Source organism: Ranitomeya variabilis, chromosome 7 (genome assembly GCF_051348905.1).
Source record: "Ranitomeya variabilis isolate aRanVar5 chromosome 7, aRanVar5.hap1, whole genome shotgun sequence".
In the NCBI taxonomy this organism is placed as follows: domain Eukaryota; kingdom Metazoa; phylum Chordata; class Amphibia; order Anura; family Dendrobatidae; genus Ranitomeya; species Ranitomeya variabilis.
This window is the reverse complement of record NC_135238.1, coordinates 172,192,191-172,212,921: the sequence shown is the minus strand read 5'-3', so window position 1 is coordinate 172,212,921 and position 20,731 is coordinate 172,192,191. Positions and strand designations below refer to the sequence as shown.

At 39.9% G+C, this 20,731-nt stretch overlaps 1 protein-coding gene across 8 annotated transcripts in view; it reads left to right on the top strand.

Moving 5' to 3' along the window:
* Nucleotides 1–20,731, top strand: part of FN1 (fibronectin 1) — a 62,878-nt gene that overhangs the window by 24,020 nt on the left and 18,127 nt on the right. For 4 of the 8 annotated variants that reach the window (XM_077272266.1, XM_077272270.1, XM_077272268.1 and 1 more), the window contains exons 13-28: nt 712–833; nt 3,905–4,079; nt 6,249–6,425; nt 7,005–7,133; nt 7,217–7,306; nt 7,399–7,593; nt 8,308–8,580; nt 8,673–8,939; nt 9,934–10,028; nt 11,013–11,181; nt 11,268–11,354; nt 13,345–13,536; nt 15,488–15,760; nt 17,924–18,106; nt 19,242–19,331; nt 20,401–20,670. In XM_077272266.1, coding sequence (XP_077128381.1) covers nt 712–833; nt 3,905–4,079; nt 6,249–6,425; nt 7,005–7,133; nt 7,217–7,306; nt 7,399–7,593; nt 8,308–8,580; nt 8,673–8,939; nt 9,934–10,028; nt 11,013–11,181; nt 11,268–11,354; nt 13,345–13,536; nt 15,488–15,760; nt 17,924–18,106; nt 19,242–19,331; nt 20,401–20,670 — 2,787 coding nt within the window. The remainder of the gene's footprint in view (nt 1–711; nt 834–3,904; nt 4,080–6,248; nt 6,426–7,004; nt 7,134–7,216; nt 7,307–7,398; nt 7,594–8,307; nt 8,581–8,672; nt 8,940–9,933; nt 10,029–11,012; nt 11,182–11,267; nt 11,355–13,344; nt 13,537–15,487; nt 15,761–17,923; nt 18,107–19,241; nt 19,332–20,400; nt 20,671–20,731) is intronic. The other 4 variants (XM_077272269.1, XM_077272273.1, XM_077272272.1 and 1 more) reach the window with 2 other exon arrangements.

The window sequence follows — 20,731 nt, the reverse complement described above, 5'->3', positions numbered from 1 at the left end:
ACTGGTTCCTTTTAATCAGGTTTATCTTTGAACCATAATAGGTTCCACAATTGGATGTGTTTAAATAAAATGTTCCTGTGCTGAGAGAATCTTATAAAAGTGCCCCTGCTGTGTGCTGTGTAATGGCTGTGTCTGACAGTACAGGGACATGGTTTGATCATACCACAGCTCCTGGGCAGGGGGAGGAAACACAAGAGAATATACAGACATTACAGCACAGGATCATGGCTGATTCTTTTTGTGAGGTAAAACATTTCCCTGCCTGTTTTTAAACAGTATTGTACCTCAAAGAATTATTTGCGATCCCATGCTGTAATGTCCGTATATTCTCTTTTGCTTCCTCCCCTGTTCAGAAGATGTGGTACAATCAGACCATGTCCCTGCACAGTCAGACACAGCCATTACACAGTACACAGCAGGGGCACATTTATAAGATTATCTCAGCACAGGAACATTTTATTTAAACTCATCCAATTGTGGAAATTATTATTGTTCCAAGATCTATTGATTAAAATTTAACTTTCATTCGTGGGAAAACCCCTTTACGAATATATATAATTGCCATAGAAAAGTTTGCGCAGTGGAATAACGGTTTCATCAGACACTTTGACAGTATTGGGTTTTTTGTGACTAGATTGTAGGATTATTTTTTTTTTTTTTAGGTCTCATTTGTTCTCTTAAAATAACGTGCAATGCCAATTTCTTTAACAGCTGGAGCTGGACCTGTGCAAGTAATAATCACAGAAAATGCTAACCACCCCAACTCGCACCCCATTCAGTGGACTGCTCCTCAGCAATCGCACATCAAGCAGTACGTCCTGCGCTGGAAACCTGTAAGTCTCACCTAAACCAACAAAGACAATTTTACTTAAATACAATGGAAGTTGCATCTTCTGTAGAAGTCCCGTTAGTTTCTTAATATTAATAATAGGAATAAAAATATTAAAAGGAAACGGTCACCCGTTTTTTCCCATATAAAGTAGGGTTCTAGAATGCTGTACATATGCCCCTAAGATGTCAATTACAGCCTGACTCTATCTATGAGAAACGTTACAGAGTTTCAGAGGAAATCTATTCATTGGTGGAGTGGCCATGGTCCCGTCACAAACCAGGAATTATAATATTAACCTGAGAGGCTGGTCTAGAAATTTGACCTCCAGGTTGACTCTGTAAATTAGGCCTACACACAAAGAAAGATGTTCGCATGTGGGGGCACCCTGGAAGCTGATGTGATCCATTCCATATTTCTCTCTCCCCCAGGGACAGAGAATCCGAATGAAAAGTTAGATATTTCTGTAAGTTTTCTCCATTTTATTTTGTAACTGTTTTTGCATATTTTTGTCGCTTTTTATTTCCATATTTTTATACTCTTTTTATTGTAAGCACTGTACCTTTTCTATTAAAGCTTAAAATTTTAATAAGTCTGAACCTTGCATGCTCTAAAGAATCCATAGCCTTAAAGTGTGTGATCCTTATGATTGGCAGACGGTAGTGGTAGTGGTAGATGATGATGATGATGATGATCATCCGGGACTTATTTTTTTTCCCTGTACTAAAGAATTGGTAAATGCTAAACCTCAAGGTAATACAAAAATCCCTGAGTGCTTTGGCCTCGCCTGTGGTTCTTGTCACGCAAAAGGACCGCACTACCCAGTTCTGTGCAGACTACAGGAAACGCGTCTCAGCACGTGACTGGGATCACTTGTTCGCAGCTGTTGTAAGTCTATTTGTAAAGTAAATAGGCTCCTCAGCGCTGGCATTGCTGGCACTCCCAGAAGGTATCTCCGGTGCAAGAGCTGGCATTGCTGGCTCTCTGAGGTGGACTCTTTCCTTAGCCAGATGCTTCAGTACTTTGCTCTGTCCTGCTCGACCAAGGCGCGTATCAGCAGTTCCTTGGATTTGTCGGCCGTCTCTATTGCTCTCTGCTCACAAAGGTCGATCAGAGCCTCTTTGCTCTGCTTCTTGTACTGGGCTGCCATATTGATGAACAGCCTTTGCCAAATAAAAGATAGAAAAGAAAAACGGGGAGGGGAAACTGTTCGCAAGTATGTCTAAGTAAGCACCGAGTTGAACCTTGTAGAACTGGTGCACTCCTCGCAAGGATACCAATTCTTTAGTACAGGGAATAATGGCTTAAACCATCCACTAATGCTCTAATAGAAATAATTCTATCCCACCGCTCTGCAACCAATTTGTCATGTACCAGCTTCTCAGCACGTGACTTGGGGTTGCGCCTGCAAGGGTTAATCTATCTCCTCTCACTCAGTCCAGCATTCAACCTCTGTCCTATGCTGTAATGGGAGCATAAATCACAACCCAACACAATCCACTCACCCCACTCATACACGTTGCCACAACTCACCGAACACACGGGCAATGAGTTCCGGAAATATTACTACTACTGTCTGCCAATCATAAGGATCATACACTTTAAAGCTATGGATTCTTTAGAGCATGCAAGGTTCAGACTTATTAAAGTTTTAAGCTTTAATAGAAAAAATAGTGCTTACAGTAGAGTATAAAAATATGGAAATAAAAAGTGACATACAAATATGCAAAAACCGTTACAAAATAAAATGGAGAAAACTTACAAAAATATCAACCTTTGAATTCTGATTCTCTGTCCCTGGGGGAGTGAAATATGGAATGGATAACATCAGCTTCCAGGCTGCCCCCACATGCGAACATCTTTCTTTGTGTGTAGGCCTAATTTATAGAGTCAACCTGGAGGTCAAATTTCTAGACCAGCCTCTCAGGTTAATATTATAATTGCTGGTTTGTGACTGGACCATGGCCACTCTACCAATGAATATAATATTTTCTCTGAAACTTTGTGTAAAGTTTCTCATAGATAGTGTCAGGCTGTAATTGGCATCTCTCTTCAAAAGAGCCAGAAGGTGTGAAACGTTTCCCCTTCCTGGTGCTTAGCCAGACCCCCTGGCGAGATTGGAGACAGGAGACTGCCTTCTCAGGATAACATAAGCGCTGCCCCCTGTGAGACCTACAGTCTCAGGACAGATGTTAAATTACTGCTAGTCACACATTCATACCTATACATATTTCACTACAGGAGTGACCAGATTATTCTTCTGGCGTAAACCACGCGGAAGATGCTCTATATTGGGCAGGAAAATGAAACACAAAGCTTAAAGGAGTATTCCCATCTCCAAGAGCCTTATCCAATATGTAGTAGGTGTAATAGTATGAGCAAATACCTCCAATTAGAAATGTAGAAAAGTGTTTTTATTTGTTGTTTTTCTTTTTTTTATTTCGCTATGTCTCTTTCCTCTTGTGCAGGCATTGCAGGACCTTAGGTATCTATGGTTATGACGACTAGCAAACTGTCACTTCATCAGTGGTGGTAACCATGGATACCTGAGGTCCTGCATGGGGAAAGACCTGGCGAATAAATTTTTTTATATATATATATATATATATTATACTACACGTCTAATAGGAGGTGTATTATTATTATTATTATTATTTCCAACTATTTATTGGAATTGGATCCTGGAGATCCAAATAACCCTTTTAAGGAAAGAAAAACTACAGTTTCCAGAAGCATGAAAGTCTCAGTATGTGCGCTCAAGTTTAAAAGAAGTTACATGCAGATGGCCAAATAGAAATTCCTCCAAAAACTCCCCAAATTAGTGTATTTCATGAAGTGGTTTCTAATTGAAAAACGCATTCTTGAATTCCTTGACAATTTCCATCTGCGCATAGCCAATGAAAATTCCAGTGACTGAGCAAGCAGTTTCTGCATTTTTAGATTTTCCAAGACTAGAACATGGGGTCTGGTCAGATGAGTTTCTATTGAAGCAACATTTCCTGTCTCTTTTTTATGCCATAGATTTTTGTTGTTGTTGTTTTAAGCTTCTAATTTTTGCCTATTTGCCTTTCTTAGAAACAGAAACAAGGTCCTTGGAAACAAGCAATCATTCCTGGACACCTAAATTCCTACACAATTTCTGGCCTGAAACCAGGTGTGCTTTATGAGGGACAACTGATCAGTGTCCTCCAGTATGGACAGAAGGAGGTTACGAGATTTGACTTCACTACCACCTCATCCACACTGGGAGGTAAGGGCTGCATTCGCTTATAACCACTCTTAGGTCTCCTTCATATCTACTTGTAGCATCTGTTTTTACATGTACTGGAGACGCGTATCCACACGTACCTATTAAGTCCTATGGTGATCTACACATGTCCATGTCTTCATACGGGACCATGTGTCCACTTTTTCATAGACCATGTGTCATTGTGAACCACATGTAGACATGTCTGTTTTTGTTTTTCTGGCAGCATGGAAGAGAAGGGCCAATACAATTCATTGGGTCCGTGTAAATGCGTACAGCGCACGGATGGCATCCATGTGACAAGTACCGAAATAAAATGCATTCAAGAAATTCCTGTTTTTTTTGTGTTAAAGTGCAAAGATAATTGATAAATATCCGTCAGATATATAATTTGTGCTTTGCATGTGTAGCTTATTTTATATGTATTAACCAAATAAATGAGAAAAAGGACTTTGGGATCTCCTTCATGTTTGCTAACCAGCAAAAAATAAAACCAATGGCTGATATTATCTGGCTGGGAAGGTACCTTGTTATTGGGCCTTTCCCAACCCAAAAATACAAGCCCTCAGGTGCCCCAGAATGGAGCATCACATGAAACGTTCCAATTCTGGCCCTTTGCCTTGGCAATCGGGGTAATGGTGCTTGGGGTTGATGTCAGCTGTGAATTGTCCAAAACAACACTGCTACATCAAGCCCTGGTGTTAGTAATAGAGAGATGTCTATCAGTTAACCCCCATTACTAACCCAGTAATGCAGAAACACAAGAAAAACATAGTTTATTGTAATAAACACTCCCCCCACATCTTCCCTGGTTTACCACTTTATTAAAGGGAAAACATCCCACGTAGGTCTGACGTATTCCCGCGAATCCGCCGTACAAGGCCTATGGAGCCTCGTTCCAGAAACTCTATAGGTTTTGCAAACAACTATTCCGGGTCTCTCGGCGCTGCATGAGACCCTGCGACTCTGAAGAGCGGTAATGTTCCCGCTCTTCAGACATTCTGTGTCATGACTGGTCTATCTATTATCTTTGCACAATATACAGTATATTCCAGTATTTTTCAAGGAATTTCTTGAATGCCTTTTATTCTGGTATGTGGCACACACGGATGGCCAAGAGAAAACCGCACGGGTAATAAAAATGGCCCGTCTCATGCGTACGTCGTGTGTTGTTTTTTTTGGTGGGGGGGGACGCGTGAAGGGGCCTTGTGTTTTGTTTCTATGCTTGGTTTAAGGTTGTGTTTAAATAAAAAACCTAGGGGTCACGATGACAGTAGTTGGACATAAAGTTCATTGATTTTTATTTACTCGCCTCTTTGTGTAAATTTGTCACCAAAAAGAGTTAACTTGGCTGAGAGCTGTAAATTATTTATTTGCTCTTATAAACCTGTCACGTAAGTTAGCCCTTATCTAAATGTTTGCTTTGTAGCTTTAAGGCCGGGTTCACAATTGCGTACCGGGGCTTTGCGGAGGGCTGCGTACTTCCTCTGTTAAGCCCCGCCCACTTCTGCAGTTATTCCATTTAGGTCCGCCTACTTCTGCATGCATCCTGCGTACCTATCTTTAACATTGGATACACAGGACATGCAGATGTATGCGGATGCGTCATTTTGATGCGCCCACCTTCCTCACAAAACGCAACAAGTTGCGGTCGGTGGGTGCGTCAAACACACCCGCATACATCGGCATGTCCTGTGTACCCAATGTTAAAGATTGGTACGCAGGATGCATGCAGAAGTAGGTGGACCTACACGGAAGAAGTGGGCGGGGGGTTAGCGGAGGAAGTACGCAGCCCTCCGCAAAGCCTCGGTACGCAAGTGTGAACGTAGGGTAAGTCTAAGACTACTTCAAAGAACAAAAAATGGGTTGTCACGCTTTTGAATGTTTGGACACAAAGTTTTTGTTCAATAGTTTTACCATATTAACTCCACACAACAAGAAGTGTAGCCATATTGTTAAAATCGACTAATATTCATTACATTCTTTTGTAATAAATGGTTCTTCTTAAATCTGAGCAAGAAAGCTTGAATGGTCACTAGAAACTACCTGGAGTAATTGAATCGGTGTTTTACCTGGTTTTTGGTTTAATTTTTTTTCTGAAATCCTATAAAGTGTAGCCTACAACACAACTGATGCATGCTTCATATAACTGAAATCTCTCTTAATTTCAAGGTCCAACACAAACTGGAGAAACCACTCGCCTTCCACCATTGGTGGCCACTTCGGAGTCTGTGACGGAGATCACCTCTAGCAGTTTTGTGATCTCTTGGGTCTCTGCATCTGATACAGTCTCTGGATTCCGTGTTGAATATGAGCTTAGCGAGGAGGGAGAAGAGAAGCGATATTTGGGTAAGTGTCTGTTATTTCTGTCCGAGTGTCATTACCGGACTAGTAGTGTGAAAAGTTCTTGGCTGGCATGTCCTACTTTAAAGAAAAAAGGAAAGGAAAAATGCCTGAGATTTTTTTTTATTTTTGCAGGGGAGAGATGGGAGAAGTATAAAGTCATGAATATTTGGTTAAATAACTCTTCAGAATGTTCTCTGATCGTAGTGATGGCACCGATCATGTACATGGCATCAGCAGTATAGAATGTGTTTCTTATACATGAGCTGCAAAGGGTCATTTGTTTTTAATAAAGATTAATGCGGGTGTTTGTCATTCATTATAATAAACCCAATGCAGTTTATCTGTATCTTTATAAATAGGTCCAATTTTTTGTGTTGTGTTTGTAAAATGAATGTTTTCAAAATAGGAAATCATGTCATTGTCATTTTTAAATTAATATTGGGACGCCCTTTTCTGAAAAATCCGTACTTCTAAAAATCTTAATTTGGCAAGTAATGGCTTAAGAGAATATTTTCCTATAGAAAGTATTTTTCTCATGAAAACTTTTTTTTTTTTTTTTTTTCTTCTTTTTTTGTATTGTAGATCTTCCAAGAACGACTACATCTGTTAACATCCCAGACTTGTTACCTGGCCGAAAATACAACATCAATGTGTATGAGATCACCCAAGAGGGTGAACAGAGCCTAATTTTGTCCACCTCGCAAACAACTGGTGAGTATGACCACCCATGTTATGTGAAAGATGGTTCTACCAATATTATGAGAATTTTATTAATTTTTTATCTTGTTCCTTAGCCCCTGACAGTCCCCCAGACTATACCATTGAACATGTTGATGACACTTCTATTGAAATCACCTGGACCAAACCTCAGGCTCCTATCACAGGTGAGACCTTTGCCGCCAGTTTGCTACACATAGTTTACATTAGCCTTTGATGCTTGCTTGGTAAGGATTAATTGGGTTTCTTGCTTCTTTAGGCTACAGAATTGTGTACGCTCCTACTGTCGAAGGCGCTAGCACAGAGCTTATCCTGCCAGACACTGCAACTTCCGTGACTCTCACCGACCTCTTTCCCGGCGTTGAATACAACATTACAATTTATGCTGTAGAGGACAGCCAAGAAAGTGCCCCTATAGTCTTCCAAAAAGAAACCACAGGGACCCCACAAACTGGTAAACTGCACAGCATGAATATTTTTGTTGATAGTAAATTTGTTTATGCTCAGGGCTAGAAACTCTAGACCGGATATTTCAGCAGTATATGTATATATAAATCTATATTGCCAGGAACAACATGCAAATATCCCTGTTCAAAGCTTATTTTTGATGTATTGAAGGTAAACTTCCTAGGCTTTAATAATTCTGCCTAGATTTCCAAAATCTATTTTTTTTTTTCATAGCTTAACTCCTTAAGGAACTCGAGGCAGTCTGCCAAATATAATACAGATGCACTAACACTCCTTCTTCTTCTCCTGTCCATGTAGGTGGTGAATAAATGTCTGGAGGAGCAGAAGGTTTTTATTCTATTAGCTCATATGGAGAGAGAGAAATAGAAAAATATTCCATGTAACATGAATGTTTTTCTAACTTTATGCCAGAGCAGAAAGATGTAGGAGTGCAGCCTTGGCTCTGAATTTACAGTTAATCTAGTGTAAAGTTCTGTAACTGGAAAGCTACTTAATGGCCGGAGAGCCTGGATTACTCCTAAATGGAGATTTTTTTTCAAAATTATGTTTACGTAGATTGAAATTATGACGTTTGATAATTTTTCAAAACTTTGCTATTTTCTTTTTTTTTTTTTCTCCAGATTTGTAACCAGTATCGTATAGAGGGCAATGAGGATGCTTAATGATTAAGTGATATTTTTCCATTGCATTTTTTATGTAGTAATTGTTCCAGCACCCACTGAACTGCAGTTGCTAGAAGCATCTGATGTAAAGATCGTAATCTCATGGAATGCCCCACCAAGTGATGTTTCTGGGTACCGTGTTGTGGTGGCACCAAGCAGTTCTCCAGATCAAGAGCCTTACACCCTACCGGTCAGCAGAAGCACTTTTGCAGAACTTGTCAATTTGCGTCCTGGAACCAACTACAGATTTCAAGTTTATGCAGTCAGTCGCGGACAAGAGAGCGAGCCGCTCGTGGGCGAGTTTCCAACTAGTAAGTTTATTATTTTGCTCAATTATTTATTCATTATATATAAACACTCAACAAATTCTCATTTTCGTTGTATCTAAATTTGTCACATCTAGAATTGGATTCTCCTCGTGATTTGAACTTTGAGGACTTGACGGAATCTTCGGTCCTTATCATCTGGACCGCTCCTCGTTCTCAGATCGGTCGCTACCTTCTTTCCCTGGGTCAGACTCGTGGAGGTCAACCTACTCAGTTTAATGTGAATTCCCCTGCAACAAGTTATAAAATTAAAAATCTGCAGCCTGGGACGGAGTATACAGTCTCTCTGATTGCCCTAAAAGGAAACCAGCAAAGTAACCCAACTACCGGAATATTCTCAACCTGTAAGTATAAAAAATTAATATAATATATTTGTAGTATATTAAAATATAGTATATATCTATCTTATTGTCTAATAAAACTTCTGTTTATCATTTTTATTTACTCTTAAATAGCGCCATTAGTTTCCAACAGCGCTTTAAAGACAGCATCATTGTCCCCATTGGTGCTCACAATCTAAATTCCCTATCTGTCTTTCGAGTATGGGAGAAAACCCACTGAAAAACCAACTCCTTGGTTGGATTTGAACCGAGGGCCCCAGCGCTCGAAATCAACAGTGCTAACCAATGAGCCACCATGCTGCCTCTTCCGCTTGATTTCTCACTAGCGTGTTTTCTATCCTTCAGACCTATATCACAGTCCATAAATAATCTGTTTAGTGAGAACAAAGCCTTTCTAGGCAGCGACAAGGCATCCTCTGTACCTGGGCTATGAATCCGTTACACACCTCTTCTATCTTACTCCTGCTACTTATGTGCAGCAATGAAGGGTTAAACCAGATAGTATTCTAGGAATGTATCACTGTCCAGCTAGGAAATCTCCAAACGCTTTCTTGAGTCCTCTTACCAGACTCGCACATTACACTTTTCATTTCTAATTTGCTCCTTTAGTTTGATGTTTTGCATGTATTGATACTGAAACACCACTTGACTGTTCTTCAAATAGCTGAGTGGGTTACAGATTTGCCAGCCCTGTTGGATGTGAAAAGCGAAGCGGAATATTTTGTGATCTTGGCAGCGATTGAGTAACCACTTCAAGCGGTCAGCCGGATGTAGGTTCAAGCGAATGAGGCCTTGTTGAGCTAACCTCATGAGACTCATAAGAGGGGTCGGAGCACAGACTCTGAGAACAGACTGCAGTAAACATCCCCTACAATCCCCCTGGGCTTAATCTGTGTGGCGGATTTATATATGCATAGCTACAGAGAGGGGAAAAGAGTATAAATTTCCCTGAATATATCTTTTTACACTTTCTCCTGGCTTTTTTTCCCATTTGTAGTGGAACCTGTGGGATCAATCCCTCCTTACAGCACTGAAGTTACAGAGACCACCATAGTCATTACTTGGACTCCTGTCCCCAGGATTGGATTTAAGGTATAAGACCGAGGCTTGTCAGTCCACGCTTGCTCCCAACGTGTATCCACATGACATGAATGAAGTTCTCTTTACAGAATAGCACTTATACTGACCACCGCTGTGGGTGCTGTTCCAGTGGTGTCGGCACTAGAGTCAAAAATGAAGTCACGCGACCTCTGCCCCCAATCGGTGTTGGCTTCTCTCTTTCCACCTTCAGACGAATCGGACATCAAGAGGAAACCAGATCTGCGGCTGACTGCTCGCTTGCTCTTGATGATTGATACGTTCGAAGGTGGGGAAGAAGCCAATACCGGTTGGACGCAAAGATCCTGTGAACTCACAATGTGACGCAAGTGCTGACACCGCTGGAACAGTGAGATCGGAGGTCCGTAAAAGTGTGGTTGTTTTACTGGGGCAAACATGCTTATTGAGAAAGGGTTGTCCGAGTAGTGGACAACCCCTTTTAACTGTGGCATTTGTCATTCATAAGCTAAAATGTATCCATTTAACCCTATATGTCAAGAAAAGTTTATTCGCTATTTGCTTAATGAGTGCCTGTGAGTGAAGTATGCTTTTTTTTACGAACTGTAGTGGAAAGTGTGTTTACTTGTGAGGCTTTCCAGTATACTCCATGTGATGGGGTATAAATCCTCATCTACCATAGTTCTGTTCTTCCCTTAGTGACAAAGTAGCACTGCTAAGTCCACATTCACACTTCTGTTTTTTAATTTTTTTTTTATTTCACTATCGGCAAAAAGAAAACGTTGTGTCTTTTGTATGTTAAAAGTAGCATATTCTAAGTCTATCATGTCACACAACTGATAGTCTACTGAAATACCTGAATTGGTGGTCTATAAAATCTATTATAAATATTTATATATTTTGTTTGGTTTTTTTTAACATGCTTTCATTTAGGAGGGTGGTAAGTAATATGTGATACTGGGTTTTGATCCATGCAACAAAATTTAACAGCTTTAACTTTGCATCATTTCATTTTACTAGTTGGACGTACGTCCGAGCCAAGGCGGCGAAGCGCCCAGAGAAGTTATCTCCGAGTCCGGCAGCATTGTCATCTCTGGCCTGACCCCAGGTGTTGAGTACACCTACAGTATCTCTGTTCTGAAGGATGGTGAAGAAAGTGAATCTCCTATCACAAAGTCTGTGGTGACACGTAAGGATAAGTGATTTCTTTATATATTTGTTTTAGCCTTGTTTTTTGCAGTGTAATTGTAATTTTGTTCCTTTCATTTATAACAGCCCTCTCCCCTCCAACAAACCTGCGTATCCAGCCAAGTCCAGATTCTGTTACTTTGACAGTCTACTGGGACAGAAGTACATCTCCAGGTAATGGCTTGGCTACTTCTGTCATGAATCATCTACTTTAAAGTGGTCTAATTTATAGAATATCCAGAGTTTATTCTGTAAATACCAGATGGTGGTCCTGTATATTGAAAGAAGTTGGATCCCATAACCCCTGTTGGTAACTCAGTGACCACTTGCGGTCTTGTGTGCTTCTCTCTAATAACCCGTATTGGAGCTCTAGAAAAAGTTGTCTTTGTGTAGCACCCTTAGGCTTTTGAATGGAAAAATGGCACGGTTGAACACTGCTTGCATCCTTAAGGCCGAATTCACCTGTTCGTGTTTGCACCATACAATACAAGGATGTAACATGCCTGACATCTGTACCCTGTTTGTTTAAAATGAGGACCCACCATCATTAGAATTGTCAAGTTGCTCCACAAATTGGACAACGCATTGGACAGAGCAGTGTTTTTGTTTGTTTTTTTTTAATTGCTCTGCAAGTTAAATGATTATGTGAGAAGCTACGTAGCTAAATGTATATCTCTATTTTAGCGTGGGAAAATCAGTATTTAATACACTCACGATTTTTTAACATTTTCCCACCTACAAAGAATAGAGAGGTCTGTAATTTTTATCGTGGGTACACATCAACGGAGTCAGAATCTAAAAATCAAAATCAGAAATTTTTGATTTTTACATAATTTAGATTGCATTTTATTGCATGAAATAATTATTTAATCACCTACCAACCAGCAAGAATTCTGGCTCACAGACCTGTTAGTTTTTCTTTAGAACCCTTTTTACTCTGCACTCATTACCTGTATTAATTGCACCTGTTTGAACTCATTATCTGTATCAAAGACACTTGTCCACACTTGATCACACTCCAACTTCTCCATCATGGCCAAGACCAAATAGCTGTCTAAAGACACCAGGGATAAAATTGTAGACCTGCACAAGGCTCAGAAACGGGACAATAGGCAAGCAGCTTGGTGAAGGGCAACAACTGTTGGTGCCATTATTAGAAAATGGAAGAAACACAAGATGAGTGTTTGGAGGAAGAAGGATGAGTACATACCCAAGAACACTGTCCCAAACGTGAAGCATGGTGGGGGAAACATCATACTTTGGGTGTGCTTTACTGCAAAGAGACAAGACGACTGCACAGTATTGAAGGGAGGATGGATGGGGTCATGTATCAAAGAGATTTTGCCCAACAACCTCCTTCTGTCAGTTAATGGCATTGAAGATGGGTCATGGCTGGGTCTTCCATCATGACAATGATCTGAAACACACAGCCAGGGCAACTAAGGAGTGGCTCCGTAAGAAGCATTTCAAGGTTTTGGAGTGTCCATGCCAGTCTTCAGACCTGAACCCAATAGAAAATCTTTGGAGGGAGCTGAAATTCCATGTTGCCCAGCGATAGTGTCAACAACAAGTGTCACAACTGTCTGTTGTGCTTAACTTGTAATTGCTCTGCAGTGAGGTGAGAGCAGGGCATCACTACATCTCACACAGGAGTATGCCAGAACAGGCAGGCTGCTCGAAGCTATGGTGGGGCGTATTCTTCTATCCTTTTCTTTATTGCTGCTCGCTTATGATTGGTCAACATCATACAGGCAGAATAAGTACACGCCACCAGTGAAAACTGTCCTGTCGGACAACTTTTTTTTTAAAAAAAATTAAGTGGATGTTAACTCTAGGTGCCCCATACTTTGATTGCTAATATCTGCAACTGAGAGACGATAGTTTAAAAAAAAAAAAAAAAAAAAAAAAAGTTTATTCTAGTTGGCAGCTTCTATATCATTGTGTCCATTTCAACATGAAAAAAATTGGTGAAAGGTCCTTTCTTTGTCTAATAAAGGTCTGAGAACCCTTGACTTCCAACTAGGTGAGGTTCTTGTGGATATGCTGTCAGTGCTTATTTTGTAAATGAGGGATATTTCGTGTTTCTGCTTTAGGTGATCTCTCTAAAGGCGGCTTCTAAGGAAAATAAGGCAACTAAAATAATGTGTTATTGTTTTCTCCTTAGGCATCACAGGGTACAGAATAAGCTCCTCTCCCACAGATAGGCAGCAAGGATACCCCACTGAGGAGGATGTTGATGCAAGGCAGACCTCTTTCACCTTTGAGAGCCTTAGTCCTGGTGTGGAGTATAATATCAGTGTCTATGCAGTAAAGGGAGATGAAGAGAGTTCTCCTCTTTCCAAAATTGTTACTCAAGGTAACGCTGAAATATTTTGTGCCTTTTTGTTTCTTTATGGTTTGAGGTATTGGCTAATGGGATTGATGAATTTGGCTCTTAACAAACCATTTCTTGCATCTACCTCACTGCTTTCAGCACACTGCTATAAAATCATTTTATCAAATGGTTTTGAACAGTCGGCCATGAGCACATGTAATATACAGACCTGATGGTCGAAGTCTTCATGGTCGTAGCATCTTAATGAGCAATTGATATGCAAGTTGCTGACAAATACAATATCTCCTTTACCACATTTTTTTGTAGAAATTGGTTTGCATGGATAATTGAAAGTGATGGTGTCACTTTGAGAAGTGTTAAGTTATAAAAATCCAACTTCTTGACAACAAGTGATTGTGTTCTTGAACATACTCCTAGTTTCCAGAAATTCTAATTCGCTCCTGTTTATATTTGCATTTCTGTGGCCTTGTCTTTATAGGGCTGGCTATGCTAGATGCACTTTTCTTGTCATTTTTACCTTTCACAATTTATATACTGTATTGTCTATCTAAATGTTTGTTATACTTTGTATATATGTCTTCTATGTTTCAAGGGCTGACTCCACCTTTTTAAAACTGAATGGAAAAAGTATTAAGCCTGGAAACCGTGCAGAACACCAGAATTGCCACCCCCACAACCACACCCCATATGTGGACAAACCTAGTTTGGAGCTAAAGTCTACACTTTTAAGGGAGCAGTGAGGCGGCCTTCTAAAAAGGACCGAGATCGGAACACCGTGTACAGACTGGCTGGCGGCTCTCTCGACCCACACTTTCAGAATGGCCTGCTGCTCTCTCACAACCCAAACGTTACCACTGCATAGCAATACAACTGGCTGTCGCGCTTGGGTCAGGAGAACCTGCAGCCAGTCCATGTAATGCATTCTGATCTCTGTCTGCTTTATACGACCCTCTGACTGTGCCCAAATTGTAATGCCTGACATCTCAGAAGTGGAACTAGTTGATTTTAGGTGGACTTGTCCTTTAAGCATTAGTTTCTACCTTTACTAATATTTGCCATTGCAGCTTTACCATTGCTATAGGATTGACTGCATTGCTCCAAGCCAAAACATGCCAATGTGTGTCTGGAGACTTTGATATTCCACAGTACTATCTTAGTAGTTGCAAATGTGCGCGACCTCTTTAAAATTCCAGCATTCACTTGTATGGGGGACACCCAATGGTGCAGCAGAACATGCGCTGCAAATAATGGTGGTCAGTAGTCAGTTTACCGGCAAAGTCTTGGTCTATTTGCCTTCACATGTGGAAATGGTTTAACCGTGCGTGTTCAGCCTCACCATGGGGTCTCTCCCTTGAAGCCTTTAAGGAATAAAGTCCAGCATTCTGTAATGTCTAGTAGTAGGTAGGAAGCGATAAGACTAAAATGAAAATACACTTTTGCAGCACATGTATAATTTATATCTATATATTTTAGTTGGGTGAGCAATACAACATAAAGGTGTTTTCTAGCCATCATACTATTTGTCAGTGGAGGCAACTGATTAAGTGGACACCGTTGCTCCATTTATAGATGATTGATGTAATTTAGATACTGCTCTTTAGTCATAAATGTAAAAACCGCATCATTATATAGACCTTCTATTACCAATCTGAATCCAGTTGCAAATGCAGTGCATTAATTGAAACCTGCTACTTGCTTAAAATGTATTCTGCCAAACCAATTGCTTACAAAGTATATTGGTTGCACATGGTCCTTACATGTGTATATTGGGCTGTGGGTACTACCTGATCAAGCTTTGCAAATCTTAAGCATCAATTCCATTCCGTTTTTTAATTTGAATCCGACACACTTTGAGTATCAATTGCTTTTCTAGTAATTACCTGTAATTGTGTGCAATCCTTGACTGACTTGCTTTGCTTCCTTTCTTGCATCCACCAATTTTTGCTTTTTTTGACATGCATCGCCCTGCCAGAAATTCCCCAGCTCACTGATCTAAAGTTTGTCGACGTAACTGACACGAGCATTGACCTGAGATGGACTCCCATTAAGTCCCCCACCATTATTGGCTACCGAGTCACGGTGGTTGCTGCTGGAGAGTCTGTCCCCATCTACGAAGAATTTGTGCACCCCTCAGAGGGGTATTACAAGGTCTCAGGATTGGAGCCCGGCATTGACTATGAGATCAGCGTGATAACGCTCATTAACGGCGGAGAGAGTGCCCCGACCACAATCGTGCAACAAACCGGTGATTGTACACTCCTTGCAAATTTGCGAAGGCATGGCTCTAAGTGCTCACCAGCAGGACAGGCGCAGGAATGGGTTTCTTGCCTAGTTCGATGTCATCGGGTTTAGCTAAAATTATAGAATTACTTCACCACTTAATAATGTGTGGTCTTAGCCTAACAAATATTAATGTAATTCAATCAGCACTAAGTTGCTAACGACACCCATGTGGCTTAACCAAAGATTGTCATGATTTAGTATTGCCTTAGCTTCGTTCTTGCCTATCCATACTGGTGATCCACCTAGAGCTTTGTCCACTGTCGGCAGTGCATGAAACTTTGATAGTTCTGGCTGCAGCTTGGGATTTTATCCAGTTGTCTGGAATAATTTAGTATATACACCACTTTGGTTTTCAATTTAGATTCCATCTTTGCAGTGTAGTATATGCCATAAGAAAAGAGTCTTATGCCACTAGTATAGCACAGACCATTTTACAAGTTAGAGGCCTGCTAATCTAGTCATTGTAATTGATACACGTAAGGGGCATAGCTAGGTTTTTATTTGATGGAAGGTAAAACTTGAGGTCACTGCTCCAACCCTGTATCAAACTAACCTGGCATGTGACCCACAAGTCCGCATAGTTAAGCCCTGGATACCGAGAAGCCCTTACATTTACAACATCACGTATTAAATAATGCCAAAAAAGGGGAAATCTGCTCACCTTTCTGGTGCACTGCAAAAAGCCCTCTATATTAATATGGTTAGATCCACGTAGAAGCCATCACTCGTGATTTAAAAACATGAGTGGCAAAGAGCAGCAACAAAAATAATTAAACATGTATAAAAATGGTAGAGAATGGATGCACGTCTAACTGGGCATCCAGGCAAATACAGTAGTTTCTGACCATTGCTTTCCTTGTTAAATATTTTTAATTATGTTTGTTGCTGCTCTTTGCCACTCATGTTTTTAATCTGAACAATAAACATAATTTTTTTACGAGTGCTAGCTCAAATTTATACAGTGCATTCAGCTGAATGTATATGCCTAATTTGTAAAAAAAAATTGTATTCAGGTGTATATGGTGGCATACCTATAGACCAAAATGGGCAAGACCTAGTACAAGAAAAAAGTTAATTTACTGCAAACATCCTTCAGTAAATAAATAGCAATACTTCATGAAAATAACATAGAGTACTTAACGTTTTCATTACAAAAAAAAACTTTAAAAGCCATCCCGCCACGTCAAGGTGACCCTATTTGGAATGGTCCTAACCTCTAGTATTAAAATCTTAGTGACGTAAATATGAATAAGGCCCAACTAATGGACACCCTTATTTACTTTTAAGTAATTTGACATAAGGTAAGATTTTAATACTAACGGTTAGGAGTGACCCGAATAGGATCACCATGAAGTAGTGGGATAGCTTTTATGTTTTTTTTTTAATCAAAATTATATTAACTAAGTATCCTGCACTATTGCTTTTTATTTACTGCAGGGTATTTGCATCATTTTTTTTTTCTACACCTAAGATGAAAAACAAAATGAGCAAAGGAAGAATTACTGTTTTGAGGGTAAATATATAAAGTATTGATTTGATTTAAAAATTATTTCATTCAATTTGCATTTAGTTAATTGATAAAAATAACACTTCAGTTTTTGAAAGCATCTTACTTTGACATTTTTTTTTAAACCACCTGCCTAAAACTTTTGCACATTACTGTAACTTGGGAAATATGACTAAAGCATGGACTTACCGTAATCTTTTTTTTTTTTATCTTTTTTTTTTTTTTTACGTAAACCATATACAGTATCGGTTTGACATTGACGTCAATAAACTGATTAAGCAACAATCTTTTTATTTTTTTCCTTTTCCATACTAAAATGTTTGCACCATTAGTCATTACAGTTACAGTAGTGACTGTAGAATCCAAAAATGTCCAACCTTCTCAATCTACCCCCAAACTTTTTTATGATATATATACAGTATATAGGTGGATAGCACTTTTACACCTCACTCAATATAAATAAAGCCAGCGACGGTTACACTTTTAAAATAATATGTAGGTAATACTCTTAGCATTACTTTTATATGTTAGCAATATAAGTGATGGTAATAATATATTGAGGTGCATGGTCATTGGAATGAATTTGTAACTTTCTTTTTCGTTGTTGCACACTTTTAGCTGTGCCACCCCCAACGCACTTGCGCTTCACCAACACTGGCTCTGACACAATGCGCGTCACTTGGGCGCCCCCAACATCCATTGCGCTTTCCAGTTTTATTGTGCGCTTCTTTCCAGTGAAGAAACCAGATGATATCACTGAATTGACCATTTCTCCATCTGACAACATGGTTGTCCTAACAAGTAAGATTGCACCTGAGGGTTGGGATGGGTTGTGAAATTTGACAAGACTACTAACTAGTGATGAGTGAATGCGCTCGGATGAGGTGTGATTATTATTATTTATACAGCACCATTGATTCCATGGTGCTGTACATGAGAAGGGGTTACATACAAATTACTTACTAAGCAAACTAATAATGACAGACTGATACAGAGGGGCAAGGACCCTGCCCTTGCAGGCTCACATTCTACAGGATGGTGGGGAAAGACAATAGGTTGAGGGTTGCAGCAGCTCCGGTAGTGGTGAGGCAGCAGGGTGAATGCAGGCTGTAGGCTTTCCTGAAGAGATGGGTTTTCAGGTTCCGTCTGAAAGATCCGAATGTGGTTGATAGTCGAACGTGTTGGGGCACAGAATTCCAGAGGATGGGGGATATTCGGGTGAAGTCTTCAAGGCGGTTGGGTGAGGAGCGAATAAGTGTTGAGGAGAGAAGGAGGTCTTGGGAGGACCGGAGATTACGTGAGGGAAGATATGGGAGTTTAGCTCAGAGATATATGGAGGATACAGGTTATGGATGGCTTTGTAGGTCAGTATTAGTAATTTGAACTGGATACTGGGTGATAACTGTGTCTTTGGGGTACTCAAAAAAAAAAAAAAATAAAAAAAATAAAAATGTTGAAGTCCCCATGGCTACATGTCTCGCAGATGTTCGACAGCCGCAACACATGCAGGGATTGCCTGTGTTAGCGGCTGTCTAACAACTGCGGGAACTCGAGCATATTTTTCGTTTACGTCGAAGACACTCTCAGCACATGAGCATGCTCAGGTAAGACCTTATCCGAGCACGTTCGCTAATCACTACTACTAACTATGGCTTTCCCATGTCTTCTATTTATAGTGCAGAGATTTTGTATCGAATTGTCCAGAATGAATATTTTCACACTTTAATCTGCTACGGTTTTACGCTTATTTGTCAGAGCTACTACTGATGCCAGTACTGTAAGGACCGATTTACTGTCTTTCTTTTCTTTAAGACCATGTTCCCAAGGGATGTTTTTAACACTGCGCTCCTGTATATCCACTGCGGATATCGTATGGTTACATGTTTAGAAGGAAATATATGCTTCTTTTCTTAACTTTTTTTTTTGTCTTTTGAAGATCTGTTGCCATTTACTGAGTATCAGGTCAATGTTCACTCTGTTTATGAAGAAAGAGAGAGCACGGAGCTGTCTGGAGTGCACAGAACAAGTAAGGATTTTGCAGGATGGATTTATATAGTTTTAGTAACGTTAATTTTGTTTTGGAAGCGCCTTGATAAGTTTAACACAATGTGTACCCAATATTGCAAAGCATTCATATAAAAAAAAAATCAAACTATAAATTGGCCATTGAGCTGTTCTTTTAGCGATCACAGAAACTGCCACCCAGTTTCCTAAATGTTGAATTTGCCAAGTGAAGCTTCTCTAGGCTCTAGTATTTTCACATCAAAACATGACCGTTTCCATCCTGGACCTTGGAAGCAAAGCTGGTATCACAACAAATACTATGGTCCCTTTTCATCAAAGCAATTTCTGCTGTAAAGTTGCCAAATTTTGATGCAACTTGGAGTTATGCCAAAATATTGCAGCTTTTGTCGTTTCCACGCTAGTTAGTCCCAGCCCCCTCATCAAAACCATGAGAATCGCAAGTCTTGATGAATCGAGGCCAATATGTGTCAGGTAAAGCATAGAATAAAAGGTATTCTACAACTGCTTTTCTGTTGAGTTTAGATCCGGAAGTGACCCTTTTGGATAGGCCATGTTTACGTGTAGGGTTTTGTCTGGATTTAGGCATTTATTCCAGCAATGCTAATTTATTGTACCCATTTACATGCTCCTGTAAAGATCCTAATGTAGTAGTAAGTGCTTCAGACTATAAATCCACAGCATGTTCATTATTGTTGTGGATTTTACATCCTTAAGTCATGAATTAGCTTTATTGAGTTGCGTTGTGGCTAACCTGTGTGCAGATCTGCTGGCCAGTTCATGGAGAAAATCAATGTCCGTCTTTCTTATGCCTCTGAAAAATCCAGAGTGGTTGTACCTATGATAAATCTGTGCCATGTGAAGATGGCCTTAAAGTTTCACTAGTACTTTTGGTGGGGAATTTCTATGTCGGAAATGAATTGCATGAATTAATGTGTAAGAGTTGCATGGATTAGTTACGCACCATGAGGAATGGCATGTAATTCATTAACCTAAAGATATCATTGATAGTTTTTTGGGGGAAATAAATGTTTCTTAACTTATAAATTCTTATTTTTGTGCTCTTTGTGTAGCTTTGGACTCCCCAACTGGAATTGACTTTTCTGAAATCACTACCAACTCCTTTACTGTACACTGGATTGCTCCTCGTGCTGCCATTACTGGATATAAAGTCCTATACCAGTTGGAGAGTGTAAGTGGTCATCCAAGAGTGGAAAGAATCCCACCTTCTCGCAACTCGATCACCCTTACTAACCTCATCCCTGGCTCTGAGTATGTCGTGAGCATCATTGCTGTCAGTGGTTCTCAGGAGAGTACACCTCTTGTAGGGCAACAAGCTACTGGTACGTGTTTGAATTTTTAGAATATTGCTGTTATAGTAAGTATTTTTTTTTTATCCTTCAC